The following is a 15,740-nucleotide window of genomic DNA, read 5'->3' as shown; positions in this document are numbered from 1 at the left end:
TGGTGGGGCCTTCCTCCTGGGGCCTGGCAGCTTCTCCCTTTACCCCACAACCCAACCCCTCCCTCCAAGGTAAAGGGACTCCGAGGTCCGGTCACCCACAGGGGAAGCAGTAAAAATGGCCTCAGAAGCAAGAAAAAGGCAAATCAGAGCAGGGTCCTGTCTCCTGGCTGGGGCATCTCCAGGCTGCCGTCTGCCAGGTCTGTGGCATGGAGAAGCAGCCGGGCGCCTGGCCCGCAGGTCGCCCCTCAGAGACCTTTGATTGGGCTGCTGCTCCCTGGTCTACCGAGCAGCCCCGTCTCACGCCCTGTTCATCTCCTCACTTATTTCTTTCATTTCACTCACTGGTCTCCAAAATTATCTTGCTTTTTTTTGTTGGTTAATGTAGCGTCTGCTTTCCCCACGAGAACACAAACTCCACAAGGGGCAAGGACAGCTCTGCCCGTCACGGTCACGTCTGCACCAAGCAGAGCCGGCGTGAAGCAGGAGACCCTTCCCATTGTGAACTTGTAAGAGAGATTATTAGGGGGCGGGGCAGGATAGCGGAAATGAACGGGACATTGAGGCCCCAAAGACCAGCAGCAGGAGGTCATTGCCGGGGCCGCGGTGGAAGCTGCATTGTTGCTGAAGCCGGATGAGATTGCCTCTTCCAGGCCCGGGTGTGTGCTATTGCCTAACAAATCGCCCCGCGGCTCAGGGCGTACAACGCAGACATTGCTGTCCAGGCTCTGTGGGGCAGGCATCCCAGCAGCTCAGCTGGCTGGTCCTGGCTTAGAGTCTCCAGACACTGGCCAAGGCTGAGTATCTGGAGGCTTGACAGAGGTGGGCACCCGCCCCCAGGGTGGGGCGTCGGTGGTGGTTGGCAGGAGGCCTAGGTGCCTTGCCGCGGGGCCTCTCCATAGGCGCCCCTGAGTGTCCCCATGGCATAGCAGAGGCTCCACCCAGAGCGGGCGGCCCAGGAGGAAGCGAGGCAGATGCACAGTACCCTTTATGACCTAGCTGCCAGCGCTAGCATGTTCTGCTGATTGCCCAGGTCAGCCCTGAGACAGTGAGGACGGAGACCGGGCGAGGTCACAGGAGTCCAGAACCCCCAGCGCCGTCCTGGAGGCTGACGCATGAGGGGAGTGAAAGAGAAACGCCTGACCGCTCCTGCTGCCCCCTGACCTCTCCCACAGGCTCCGGTTCGTTTCATGCAGCTGGGAGCCCTGGGCCAGAGGGCTGGGTGATGCCCAGCCTTCAGAGCACACGGAAGGACAGAGAATGGACTGGGGAGAGGGAGCAAACAGGAAACGCAGCACAGGGTCTCCAGCTTGATATTTGATGAATGGATGAATTTATGAATGGACGTAGACATCTTTGGGCATAGCTCAGTGGAGAGCTCTGTGTGTTTGCCTGGGAGCAGGGTGTCCAGGTGGGTGTTGCTGTCTGACAGTGGAGCCATGGGGCCTTGTCCAAGCACTGGGGCCCTCCAGGAGGGGGTGCAGGAATACCCTGAATAGCGTTCCGGACAGGTCAGAGTCCCTCAAACATTCTTCTCCAGGGCCCCCTGTCCCCCACCACCCAGCGGTGCTGACTCACCCCCGACTTGCCCCAGCCCCTCTCCTGCCTTCTTCCTTGGAGCTTCCAGTGTGGCTAGGACTCACCCCCAAGTACCTGAAGCCCACTCGGCTGCCTCAAGCGAGGGAGAGGATTTACCCTGACACTGAGGGGCCTTGTGGGGGCTAAAGGCAGCCAAGCTTGAAGGAGGGACTAGAGCTACAAACTGCAGACTTCTCCCCTCTGCTACCTCCCAGACCCACCCACTCTTCCCTGGCTCTTTCCCAGGACAGGGGGCCAAGCCCATGGCTTCTGATTCACACCTCTGTCCAGCCCTGAAGAGTCAGGATCCAGGGAAAGGGCTGATTGGCTGGGCTCTGCCAGGGCCGCTTCTGGGCCAATCAGCTGTAGCTTGGGCGTGGCATGTGGCTGCAGAAGGGCTGCTGGGGTGCATGCTGTAAAGGGAAAGTCTCCAGCCTGGGCGCGCAGGGCGCAGGGATCTCTGATGCATGACATGTGCTGCTTACTGTCAGAGCCCCAGGTTACACAGGGGGTGGGAGCTGCTCTGCACTTCAGAGGCCTTTGACCCCCCCCCCCCCCCAAAAAAAGCCAACACGGCACTTTCTCCTTCTTTCCCTCCTCCCTCCCCTTCCATCCCTTCCTTCCCCACCTCAAGCTCTGGCTCCACCTCTGGGGCAGTCCTGCTTTGTCCCATTCTCCACTGGAGGAAGGCCTGGAGGGGGCTGTCGAAAAGCAGTGGAGTGAAGGGAAATTAGAGGGGGCTGCCTCAGTCTTTTCTGGGTGTAAATGAAGGAAAGGCCTCTCCAGGAGGGCATTGCAAAGCACAGGGCCTGCTGGCAGCTGGGAGCCCAGCTCAGAGCCTGCGAGGTCTGGAGGTCTGGGTCCCGACTCCATCTCACACATTGTGTGGCTTGCCAGTCTGTCCACCTTCTTGATGCCCCAGGGTCCTCATTTGCACAGTGGAGATCCTAGAAGCCCTGTTTCCTAGGACTGTTGTGAGTTGCAGCGGTGTGATGAGTTCACGCAGGCAATGTAGAGGCAATGCCTGGCATGCAGTGTTAGTTGCTCAAGAAATGTTAGCTGTTGTTTCTTTAGTCCCGACAAGTTTGTTTGGTCCAGACTTCTGTGAGGACATAGCTTACATTTGTCTCTAGTCGCTCAGTGAGGTGACTGTGTCTGCTGTCCCCATTGAATGGAACAGGAACCCTCCTCCAGTCTCCCAGGCCAGCAGCTGGTGCCTCGCCCTGCGCACAGCTGCCCCCTTGTGGCAGTGCCGCGTACTGGCGCTGCTTTGTCTCCTCTCTTCCTCCTATCAGGGCCCAGTTGTCCTGATTTTGGAATCCTTGGGAAGTGGTTGGAGGAGGAGCTGGAGCGGAGGGGCTTGGTTCTCAGCGTTGATTTTATAGAGAAAAAGAGCGAAATATCGATTTGTTGTTCCACTTATTTATGCATTCACCGGTTGGTTCTCGTATGTGCCCTGACCGGGGATCAAACCCACAACCTTGGTGTATGGGGATGATTCTCTAACCAACTCAGTTACCCAACCAGGGCCAGTTCTCAGCTTTGGAGCAGGCGTTGGGAGCCTGGCAACATTCTGACCCGGGGTCCAGGAGACAAGCTGGGCAGACCACCAGCTCTCACCCACTTGTCCTTCTTGCCTGAAACAGTGCTCTCCACCTCGGCAGCACATGGGGATCACCTGGGAAGCTTTTAAAAACCCCGCAACTGAACTGCTCACCCATTGCTGGGGGCTGCCCTGGTGACCCCAGGGTACGAGAATCCTCGGTAAAGAACTGCGGCTCTAGAGCACCATATCCATTGTCCCCTCCCTTCTCCCTTCTCTCTTTGGCCCCCAAGTTGGCCTTCACCATGCCAGCCCCTTCTAGAGCCTTCACTGGCCAAAGCCTCCTCCATGACCTTCTCCTGGTTCCCATGGCTCCCCTCTTGCTTCTCTGACTGGCCTTCTCCGTCCCTCCGTGTCCAGTATGTCTCTGCCCCTTCGATGCTGCAGCTGTTCCCCTGCCTTCCCCTCGGCTCATTTCCTGGCCAGGGGCTTTCACCAGATGCCGATGGACGTGTCCAGCCTGGGCCTGTCTTGAGCCCAGCCCCCTAAGTTCATCACATCTCCCAGCAGGAAACGAGCCGGGCATTCCCATCCTGCTTTTCACCTGGTTCTTATCCAGAGCCTCTTGCCTTCTACCACGGTCCCAAGGCCAAAGCCAAGACCCCTCCTCACCCTCCCTGCCCATCCCCTCCATCCTGTGCATGGTCAGTCGAGTGTGGTGGCCTCTGTCACTTTCAGCCATTTCCATGGGCCCAGCAGGGGGCCCCAAACCACACATATGCAGATGGCCCGGCCCTGAGTCACACTGTCTGCCTCCAGTCCACCCCTTTCTCCGTCCCCCATCCGAGGGACGGTCCTAGAATGCGAATGTGGTACTGTCTGCCCCTGCAGGGATTCCTCTGGTCCCCATGGTAGAGCCCTGCCTGCTGCAGCATCATTGTTTCCCAGCACACACCCTATGTCCAGACTCAGCAAGAAACAAAGTCTAGGAACCTAGGGGGTGTGAATGCATTTGCCCGGAGTGACAGGTGACATCTGTTTCTCTCACAGGCAGCCTTAGGCACGTGGAAGAGGTGAGGTTGTGGAGAACCAGAGACCAGAGGTTTCCTTTAAACCAGTTTCATTCCGCCCAGGGCCTGCCTCCGTCTGCCGATTCCTGTACACATGTTCGTCTCTTCGGACACTCAGCTCCCCTCTGCCAACTCCTCTGTCTCTTGTCTCCCTCCCTCAGAGTCTCCTTCTCTTGCCTTTTCATCAGCCTTGGCCCTCTGAGCCCCAGTTTCCTCCTCTGTAAAATGGGGATAATGAAAGCGTTTACTTCACCAGCGTGTTGTGGGAATTCCATAAAGCCCTAGTGCAATGTCTGTGTGCACTAATGCAGGTTGCAGACAACAGTGGCTTGGGCCAAGGTGGTAGCTGCGGAAGTGGCAAGAAATCAGGCTCCAGATTGCCACCTGTCCCCACACCTGTAACACCCTCCACACCTCCCAGCCCTGGACAAGTGTTGTCACTAATCCATCTGCTCTTAAAAGCCAGCTCAAATCTGATCCTGGGCAGAAGTACCCTTCCTTCTTTACCCTGCCGAAGTTCTGTGTGTTTGTGCCAATTTTACAATACAGCACAGTATACAGCATCAACTTTTTTTTATTTTTTTGTTAATCCAAACCCGAGGATATTTTTTCGATTGGTTTTTAGAGAGAGTAGAAGGCAAGGAGGAGGAAGAGGGAGAGAAACATCCATGTGAGAGACAGACACATCGATTGGTTGCCTCCTGCACGCTCCCCAACTGGAGCCGGGATTGAACCTGCAACCCATGTATGTGCCCTTGACAAGGAATCAAACCTGTGACCCTTCAGTCTGAGAGTTGACTATGGAGCAACCGGCCAGGGTTACCCCACAGTATTGATTCAGCGAGCATTCCTGGAGAGCATACTGTGTGCCCAGCTACATTCAGAGCACTTTACAAGTAGGAATTCATTTCATCCCCTGTGAGGCTGGTACTATTATCCCTGTCCAGGTGAGGATCAGAGGCACAGAGGTCAAGGGATTTTCCCAAGTCACATAGGAGATGACAAAGCAAGGATTTGAATCCACACTTTGGTGCCAAGTTCATTCTCTTAATGACTCAATGTGCTGCTCCTCTGTTAGCAGAGTGAGGATGATCTATACTAATAAAAGGGTAATATGCTAATTAGGATGGACGTCTTCCAGATGTCCATCCGGACAGAGCCACAGCGGCTGCAAGGCCTGGGGCTCAGGCAGCCATGAGCCCCGACAGCTGCGAGGTCCGGGGCTGAGGCCTCGCAGCCGCCACGTCCAGCATTGGCAACAGCAGCAGGGTGATGGGGGTGCTGCCTTCCCCTGATCAGCCCGGTTGTTTCCCACAGCGGCAGGCCTAAGCCGTCAGTAGCAAATCCCCTGAGGGCTCCTGGACTGTGAGAGGGGGCAGGCTGGGCTGAGGGACGCCACCCCCCACCCCAGTGCACGAGTTTTCGTGCACCGGGCCCCTAGTAATGATAATAAGAACCAAGCTGGCTTTTACCGAGAGCTAGCTCTGCCGGATGCGCTGCTGAGCCCTGGACCCCTGTTACCAGCTACACCTCCCCACACCCACATTGCTGTCACAGGTGGGTCTCATCCCAGCCCTGGCACGCTGGCCCTGGGTCGTCTGGTGGGAGCGCACACTCTCAGCAACTCTCCCAGGGCTCAGTGACTGTTGATTTGACTTCCCTTGGGATGGAGTTGGAGTCTCTCTGGTATCTCTCTGCTGCCACCTTTAACCCAGGGCATTCGTGTGCTAGGGCTGCCACGAAAAAAACCACCACTTAAACCACAGGAACTTACTTCTCCCAGTTCTGGAGGCCGGAAGTCCAAGTTCAAGGTGTCTTCGGATTCACTTCCTCTGAGGCCTCTCTCCGTGGCTTGCAGATGGCCATCTTCACAAGGTCTTCCCTCAGTACACGTCTGCATCCTAATCTCTTATGAGGACACCAGCCACTGGATTAGGGCCCACCCACATGGCCTCATTTTACCTTAATTACTCTTTAAAGGCCCTATCTCCAAATGCAGTCACATTCTGAGGTATTAAAAATTGGTGGTGGTGGTGGCGGGGGAAGCGGGGGGGACCAGTGTGGCTCAGTGGGCTGAGCATCGTCCTGTCCTGTGCACCAGGAGGTTGATGGTTCGATTCTCAGTCAGAGCACATACCTGGGTTGTGGGCTTGATCCCCAGGTGGAGGCGTGTAGGAGGCAGCCAATCAATGATTCTCTCTCATCATTGATGTTTCTATCTCTCTCCCTCTCTGAAATCAATAAAAACATATTTAAAAAAAAAAGAATTTTGGACACAATTCCAATCATAACCCCAGGGTCTCAAACTCAAATGCTGATGGGCCAGACAGGTAACAGATGAATGAATTGGGCTGTGAAAGACGTGGCTCCTTCGTTCTGCTATTTTCCCACTTTGGACCTGGGTAAGAGACATGGTGACAACGTCTCACTCTCCTCTGTCGCGTGTGAAATGCAGAGCAAGAGCGTTTGTCCATGGCTGCGTCCTCAGCTCTGAGGACAAGTGTCTGGCACCAGGTGCTCGGTAAGTATTTGTTGAACCAGTGAACGAGCAGAATGGCCCTGAGTGTAGGGGAGCGGCCGGGACCACAGAGAGTCCTGCTAAGGGATCAGCTGGCAACTCACCCCAATGAGTTGTCAGATCACCTGGAATCCCGACTTTTATATAAGCTCCAGTTTTTCAATCGTAGCAACTATTTCGCAAAAACTGAAACCATCATGCAGATCGTTTTAACCACTGCTGTCTGCGAAGGGCACCCACCTTGAGCCAGAGGGTCGGCGCCCCAGCTCAGCCTGGGTGCCATGCTCTCCCTGCAGGGACAGGAAGCTGGAGGGGGGCCAGGCTCTCTCACACCCTGTGGTTGCCTCTGCAGGAGGGCGATGCACTAGGTGCCATGGAGAAACTGTGCCGGCAGCTGACATACCATCTCAGCCCCCACTCCCAGTGGAGGCGGCACCGGGGGCTGGTGAAGAGGAAGCCACAGGCCTGGTGAGTCATGGTCACCTGAGGGGGGTCTGCCCGCCCCCCTGCCCAGGCTCCTTCTACAAGGGCAGCCCAGAGATGGTCTGTGTCAGGCTGGGTGTATGACATGACACAACACCCCTCCCAGGAGAGTGGGGTGAAGGGAAGAGCTAGAAGGCTGCCCAGAGCTGATGAGAGTGAGAGAATTAAGGGTGGGCATTCCGGGTGGCAGGAGCCATGAGAGGCCCTGGAGGCAGGGCCCTGGTCTGTGGGGTAGGAGCTGGGGATGTGGGCCCATCCCAATGGATGGGTGGGGGGCGGGGCATGAGTTTCTAATTCCTGGTGCAGTGAACGTGGGCACGCGCACTCACTGAACCCCAGTGCCTCCTGGTTATCCCCCCGGGAGGTCCAGACCCCAGCACATCCCTGGTTCATGCAGCAGTGAGAACCCTCAGCGGCTTTGTGGCCCCTGAGACTGGGGAGAGGAGGCCACATGGGACACAGAACCTGTGGCCATGGCAGGAAGTGGACGCAAGGGAGCCTGGAAGGAAGACTTCCTGGGGGAGGACATGAACATTCCCAAGGCTGCTGTGGGCTCACCCTCCAGTCCTGCGGCTGGGGGAGGAAGGCCTACCCCTCCCTGAGAAGAATGGGGCTCCTTTCCCTTCCAGACAACCCCACCCCCAAGCGGGGGGGGGGAGGAAGTGAGGCTTCCACTGGCTGAGGACAGGGGCCATATATGCAGACAGAGCAGGGTGGGAGAACCCCTGGGACCTGGAATGCCAGGAGGACACTTGGTGAGCTAGTTGTTCAGGTTTGAAAAGCTGGCAATGTGAGCTCTGTTGGAATCCAGGGGCCTCTTCTACTGTCTCCCCCATACACACACACACACACGCATGCTCAGTCCATTCTTCATTCAGCTCTGCGCCTCTAAGGCGGCTTCTGGTCACATTGAGTGAAATGCAAGCAGGGCCTTATGTGATGGGTCCCCAGCCCCTCACTCTCTCCCTCCCACTCTCCTGTGCCCCCTGCCACACTCTCCTTGCTGGTTCAGACACCAAGCTCTTTCCAACCTCAGGGCCTTTGCACTGCACTCCCTCTGCTGAAACTCACCAACCCTCCCGATGGCCTGCTTTCTCCTTGCTCGTCAGCTCAAATGTTACCTCCTCAAAGAAGCCTTCCTGAGTAACCATGCCCACCCACCCTACACCCCAGGCTACTCTCTCACTTGACTCTCAGGCTGTCTTGTTTGCTCTCCGGCAGAGTGAAAACAGGAGTCTTGTCCATCTTGTTCACCACTATGGCCTTGGTGCCTAGGGCAGTGCCTGGCACCTAGCAGCTTAACAAACACTTGAAGGACTGACCAAGGTAGGGGCTATTACTGTTGCCGTTTGACTGGCCACGATCAGGTGGCTGAGAAGTGGCAGGGCCAGATTCACACCCAGGCTCAGGCTGTTAACCACCCACTTCCCATTTCCCAGCTGTCATAGGCCTGCTTTATTCATAACAGTAATGAGAATTACAGCCAACACTAAATCACCCTAAACAAGTGCCGGCAGTGTTCCTGGCCCTTAGCTGTCATGCCTGGAGAGCTTCACCTTCAAACTCCCGGGGGCTCTGCAAGATGAGCACACTGAGGTGGCCTTTCAGCTTCAGGAGGTCCCGAGCATAGAGGATAGGGGTTCGCCTGCTCAGGCTGCTGCTACTAAACTGTGCAGGCTGTTAACACCACCACCCCTGTTCACCCTCACCCCCACCACCGCCGCGCACACACACACACACACACACACACACACACACACTCCTGAGACACCTGGAAATGGGGAGCTGTGGCCAGAACAAGGGGCCGGGGAAGAAGGAGCAATGGCAGAAGGCAGGGAGTGGAGAGCACTCGGCCACCAGGGTCAGCAGCTCCCACCGGCTGGCAGCCCGTCTGCTGTCTTGCGGGGATCTCCCTACGGATCCCCATCTGGTGGGGAGGATGGCCTTAACACAGGAAGTGCTCAGGTGATTAACAGTGTCAGCAGCAAGTATTTATTCATCACCCAAGCGAGGCACTGTTTTAAATGCTTTGCATTTATTGTCTTCACGTAACAACCCTGTAGCACTCACTCAACTAGCTCCATTTTTTCAGAAAATAACTGAGGACAGAAAGGTTAAGGACCTACTAAGTAAAGGTCACACGGAGTAGGAAGGAGTAAGATGAAACCCAGGCACCGTGGCTGGAGTGGCCCCTTAGTCACTGCAGAAGCACCTGGGCTTTCCCTTTTGGTCCCTCGGCTCTGGCCAGCGGGGCCCAGCCAGGCCGAGATGCGGGGTAGTGCCGGGGACCAGGGTCTGTTCCCTCCCATCCCTGGAGCAGAGGCTGGCTCTGTGGTGCCGTCCCTGCTGCCCTGGGAGAGAGCCCTGCCCCATCACCTGAACCCTGCTTGTCCCTTCTCCCCTTCAGCCTCAAGGCCGTCCTGGCTGGAAGCCCTCTGGACAACACGGTAGACCTGTCGGGCATCCCACTGACCTCGCGTGACCTGGAGCGGGTGAGCAGCTACCTGCAGCGCTGTGGGGAGCAGGTGGACAGTGTGGAGCTGGGCTTCACGGGCCTCACAGATGACATGGTCCTCCAGCTGCTGCCGGCACTCAGCACGCTGCCCCGCCTCACCACGCTGGCCCTCAACGGCAACCGGCTGACCCGAGGGCTCCTCCGTGACCTCACCGACACCCTTAAGGACCCCAGCAAGTTTCCCAATGTCACGTGGATTGATCTGGGCAACAACGTGGACATCTTTTCCTTGCCCCAGCCGTTCCTGCTCAGCCTGCGCAAGCGCTCCCCGAAGCAGGGCCACCTCCCCACCATCTTGGAGCTGGGCGAGAGCCCAGGCTGTGTAGAGGAGGCTTGGGATGGAACAGTGGGCCAGGAGGACCCAGCAGGGGACTGTGTGGCCGCCCCCAAAGACCACGAGGGCAGGGAAACTGCAGGTCCAGCTCAGACGTGACAAGGAAGTTGGGACCTCACCAGGTAGTCCTTGTGGGGTATGATGGCTGAGGCAGAGTCACAGCTACCCGAGCAGCCCCCCATGGGAAGCCAGATCACAGAATCTGGGAAAAGTTAACACTTCTCACAGGTCCATCGTACCCCTCATCCATCTCCGTTATCTTTGTTTGGCTCCTGAGAGGTCATCCCTGGCTCAAGAGTCAGTCCTCGGCCTCCCCACTTACAGGTTGGGGTGCTGGAAGCGTGAGCTGTAAGTGTAGTTGAGGCCTACATCCAACCTGGGACTTTCCAATTTTACTTCACAGTTGTCCTGTTCAGGACAGCACACTCCAGCCAGATGCTAAATGTGCTCAAGGCAGGTTGGCATCTCGGTACCCTATCTCCTGAGTGGTCCTCGAGGTAGGGAGACTGGGCTCCTGGCTGCCAGATTCCAGGAGCAGTCGCCCTTGGGACTGAAGGTTCCCTACCTCCTCCTTGTGAACCCCTGGGCTCCTTGTAACTGACTTCCAGTCTCAGCCCTTAACCCCATGACTCGAGGCCTGGCCATGGAACCAGCCACCAGCCTTCAATGTAGAGCATCCTAAGGTATCGGGAGCAGATGGAAGAGCCCACTGAGAAACCCCACACACACCCACAGACAGACTTTACCATGGTGGTCCCAGTGTTGCCAGTAAGGACCTTTCCCAGTACTGTCTCTGAATGTAGTCCTTAACTCAGCACGTCCCCAAAAGCTATCATGGGAGGCTCTTTTCAAACACCCAGGGCAGAAATGCAGATCTGGTCCCTCCAAAGACAGCCTTGATAGGGAAAACGAGGTTCCCCAAAGCAAGTTTCCATCCACCCTTAACCAAGGCCCACCAAGCTTTTAAGAATCCTTTCTAAATATAAGCAGCAAGTCCTGGCAACCCATCTTGAGCCGGAGTCATTTCAGGTGCCTGATGATTACCTCAGGCCATCAGAGGACTGGCAAGTGCAGCCCCACAGGCTAGTAGGCAAAATTCCAACCCAGGAAGGCAAGATGGGGGCAGGCACAGCGCACTTCAGGAGTTACTAGGAGGGCCAGGCAAAGGACAGCGCCCAGGAACTAGGGCCTGGACTAAGTGTATGGATGCTCAGATGCTCTGGGACTTTAAGCCTCTAAGAAAAGAGAAGAGCTTACACCACAGGGAAGTTGAGAACCTGCACTGCTAATATTTCCCAGCAGTGACCAAGTTTAACTTTCTTCAAATACACATTTTAAGAACCAATACCAAAGACCATCCTTTATTGTTTATGGTAATTGCATGGATATTAATTTCAGGAGGAAGTTTCCAGCTTAAAGAACTTGGACCCTTGCCTAATATAACAAATACTAAAATGTACATAAGCTCCTTTTGAGTGAGGGACAATACTAGAAAACTCATGAATGTAATGACTCCAAGTGCTAGTCCTACAAAAAGGTGGCCAAAATCCGTTTCTTGGCCCTCATTGGTAAGACTGGCCTCTGATACTTAGCACAAAGTGAGGCTTTTTGAAAATACAAATTTTATTGATTTTTTACACAGAGGAAGGGAGAGGGACAGAGTTAGAAACATCAATGAGAGAGAAACATCGATTAGCTGCCTCCCACACACTCCCCACTGGGGATGTGCCCGCAACCAAGGTACATGCCCTTGTCCGGAATTGAACCCAGAACCCTTGAATCCACAGGCCAACGCTCCATCCACTGAGCAAAACCAGTTAGGGCAAGAGAATTTTTTTTAAATGTATTTTTTTTATTATTTCAGAGAGGAAGGGAGAGAAACATTGATGAGAATCATTGATCAGCTGCCTCCTGCACACCCCCCACTGGGGATTGAAGCCTGCAACCTGGGCATGTGCCCTTGGCTGGAATTGAACCTGGGACCCTTCAGTCCACAGGCTGATGCTCTATCCACTGTGCCAAGCCAGTGGGGCATGGTGAGACTTTCTACACCAAATGTTGAAGCCTAGGTTTCCGTCCTGAGTCCAAATTGATGGTGACTACTGGTCCTTGGAACTTCAAGTTCTGCCCCTGCTGCAGCATGGCGGACCACCCGCTGGAAAAACAGCCTGCAAGGAACTAAGTATCAGTCACACTTCCTACTCCAAACAGCAGTCATGCACAGCATAGGATATCTTCAGAAAACCGTTAAGTTCACCACCACACAATCTGCCGGTAATTCCAGCTATTTTGGGTGATTTCATCATTTGATATCCTTTTCTGCAAGTTTTTGCAAACAAAACTAGCTGCTCATTCATTGACCATGGGGGCAATCATTGTCCAGATGGAATCTTACCTGTCCCCAGGGTAAGCTGCTGCCGCTGCCACCATCACCAGCTTTGGCCTGCACAGGTCACCCTTCTCCAGCACTCAGAGCCTGGGGGAACGAACACCACACCCACAGTCAGCAGATGCAGTTCTGATCACAAGTCTCAACTACAAACTTAAGTCCCTGTTAACAGTCCTTAACACATTTCGTACCGCTCGGGAGTTTTCTTGTGTTTTGCGCGCCATCTGTTAAGGACCGCTCACGAGTGTTCTCGTTTTTCACACCCATGGAAAAAGGAGCGAATCTAGATACTTATGTAAAATTTGTTTGGTCCCTCTTCATAGAGGAAAATGTTTTACGCAGTACCATACGTTAAAAAAGTACTAAGAACTTTAATTGTTTTTGTATATAAAAATGTTATAATTATTGAAAAACACCTAAAGTGCATTATTCTGATTTAAATAACGTGCAGTTTGCCCAAAAACATGCGGTCCCTGGTGTATGTCTAGAGATTTCTATGTGGTACGCAATGTGTTAAGAGTAAGTCCTATTTGGCTTCTTGGGTATTGTAAGCGCCACTTACTCAGTATTTTAAACATTACAAACCTAAGGCTATCATCTTTTAGAATGAAGAAAATCACATGTTAGAGCAGGAAGGCAATTTTCTCAGGATTATACATCCATAAAGTGAAAAAAGAACTCTAGGGTATGCTCTACACTCTGCTCCACGGCCAATATCTGACCTAGTACGACTTCACCAGACTCACCTGCCAGCTAAGCCTACTCACCCACTCACCTCTCCGCAAACCACAGCTTACCCCGTTGCAGGCCAATGCTCCACTGCAGTCCTCGGCTCTTGCCAGTTCTTCATTCATTTGCAACCTGGGTGAATATGGAAAGTAAGGGTCACAGTGCAGACCAACTTCCCCCTGGGCACCAGCCACCTGAGGCCTTGTTGACTGCAGTCAGCCAGGAATTATCGTCAGTTATCGCTTCTGACGGCACTTCCTATGGGTGATTTCATCAGAGCAGTCAAGCTCACCGTTCCCAGTACTGCCCCAGGCACTACCTGGGTGAACTAATGTCGCCTCAGCCAGGAGACATTTTGATGGAGTTTGTCTATGCATATCGCTGCGACTTAAGTAGTTGCGGTTAGGGGCCACGATCTCCTAGCCATTGCAATTATGCAATGAGGTAGCGCATCATAAACACGTAAAACTACAACTGTACAGCGTCAGGCAACTTCAGGGCATTTGAGTAAACAAGAGACACCCATGTTCCGTACTAAACCCCGGTGGCCTAGGCCTTACCGCAGGGCGCGGCGCCGCTCCGTCCGGGGCCCTGTTCGGTGGGTCTGCTGTCGGGAAAGGAAGGACATGCACTTAGGGCGGATTCTGCTGTTGACTGCAACCAAACCACCGAGGTCTCGGCGACTGCGGTCAGACAGTGTGAAATCGTCAGTTATCGCATCTGACGGCACTTCCTAGGATCAGTATCATCAGGACAGTCGGCCAAGTCTTCCTGCGCCCATTACACGCCACCCACGTGTCAGCGCCCCTGGGTGCAGGGCCCCGCTTACCCAGTTCTCTCGGGTTGGCTCACTCCCAACGGCGAGCCCAGGCCCAGGGGTCCCGGCCTTCGGAGACCTCAGGCTCCGGGGGGCGGCGGGCCTGCGGGACAAGCACGCGCCCGGCTGCATGGCGCGGCCCCGCCAGGCTCCAGTCCCCGCCCCGGCGCCCGCCCGAGGCCCACGTGGGCGGCCGCCCGCCGCCTCCGGTTAAGCTCCCCGGACACATCTCCCAAACACGAGGAAGGCACTGGCTCGTTTGCCCTGCCACCGGCCACCGGCCACCGGCGCCAGAAGCCAGAGCAAACCCTCACCGCCGCAGCCACGGAGGAAAGGCAGCTCCCGCCGCGGCCCAGGCCCTTAAGGAGCCGGGACGTTCCACTCCGCACAGGGCGGGGGTGACGCCGGCAAGACTGAGACCTTCCGCCCGTTCCACACGGGCTCGCCCCGCCCGGGCCTCCCCGCCCTGCAGAGCTGTGGTCCCTCCCACGGCCTCGGGAATTCTGGGCGCGCGGCGCGGTCCGGGCCTGCGCGCTGGGGCCCGCCGGAGGGAGGGTAAGGGGGGACCGGGGCGGCGCGCAGGGGAGGGGCTGGGGGGGGGGGTAAGGGGGCCGGGCCGGCCGGGGCGCGGGGCTCAGAGGGGGGTAAGGGGAGACCGGGGCGGCGCGCAGGGGAGGGGCCGGGGGGCCGGGACGGCGCCGGGGCAGGGGCGGGGGGAAGGGGGCTGGGGGGCGGGGCGGCCTGGAGGTCCCGCCCCTGCCCCCGCTTTGCAGCGTGACCTTGAGCAACGGGCTCATCTGTGTGCGGTTCCGCCTGCTCGGCAGGACAGTGGAGAAGCCGCGCCACGCCACGTGGTCCTGACGGTCACGTGAGATCCCGCACCTGAGACCTGCGGAGCCTGGCAGGGCGCGGCGACCTGATTCTAAGAAACGTTGCCAGTCGCGCGCTCCCCGCAACTATTTCAAAGCCTCGGCGGCGCCCCGCACCGTGCGCTCCTTAGAATGACCTCAGAGGAGCAGCTGCCATCCTCCCCGTCTCCTTTCCTGATCCCATCCCCCTTCTCAGCAATGGAAACCTCGGCCTGTCCGCAAGTGAACAATCTCAGGTCTCCCTTTCACTTAAAAATTAATATGCAATCGTGCATACACATTATATAAACACCCATTCCCCCCAGGGAGAGCAGTTCATTCATTTTTATTTTAAAAAATATATTTGTTATTGATTTCAGAGAGGAAGGGAGAGGGGGAGAGAGACGGAAACACCAATGATGAGAATCATTGATCCGCTGCCTCCTGCATGCTCCCTACTGGGGATTGAGCCCTTGACCTCCTGGTTCCTAAGTCGATGCCCAACCACTGAGCCACACCAGGCACAGGAGAGCAATTCATTTTGCTGGAGTAAATTGGAAAGGCTATATGAGGGTGTCCCAAAACTTTAACAGCTGGTAGCTCAATTTTGAAAATGGCCGAAGCCCGTTTAGCTCAGTAGATAGAGCGTCCGCCTGCAGACTCAAGAGTCCCAGGTTCGATTCTGGTCAAGGGCTTGTACCTCGGTTGCGGGCACATCCCCAGTGGGAGATGTGCAGGAGGCGGCTGATCATGTTTCTCTCCCATCGATGTTTCTAACTCTCTCTCCCTTCCTCTCTGTAAAAAATCAATAAAATATATTTAAAAAAAAAAGAAAATGAAATGTATTTTAATAAACACTGCCTTTATAATTATTCAGAGTGTGTGTATATATTTGGGGGGAATATCACAATTTGTATAC

General features: G+C 55.5%; 1 protein-coding gene across 1 annotated transcript in view; it reads left to right on the top strand.

Moving 5' to 3' along the window:
• Positions 1–11,376, top strand: part of LRRC75A (leucine rich repeat containing 75A) — a gene marked incomplete at its 5' end in the record, with an annotated part of 46,340 nt that extends 34,964 nt beyond the window's left edge. Inside the window, 2 exons of the mRNA XM_081110058.1 lie at positions 7,059–7,174; positions 9,597–11,376. Of these exons, the coding sequence (XP_080966184.1) occupies positions 7,059–7,174; positions 9,597–10,137 (657 nt within the window). The 3' untranslated portion in view covers positions 10,138–11,376. The remainder of the gene's footprint in view (positions 1–7,058; positions 7,175–9,596) is intronic.
• Between the last annotated feature and the right edge of the window lie 4,364 nt (positions 11,377–15,740).

The sequence above is a fragment of the Myotis nattereri genome (assembly GCF_964212035.1).
Source record: "Myotis nattereri genome assembly, chromosome: 16".
NCBI lineage: Eukaryota > Metazoa > Chordata > Mammalia > Chiroptera > Vespertilionidae > Myotis > Myotis nattereri.
The sequence above is the reverse complement of the archived record's forward strand: the minus strand, read 5'-3'. Positions and strand labels throughout refer to the sequence as shown.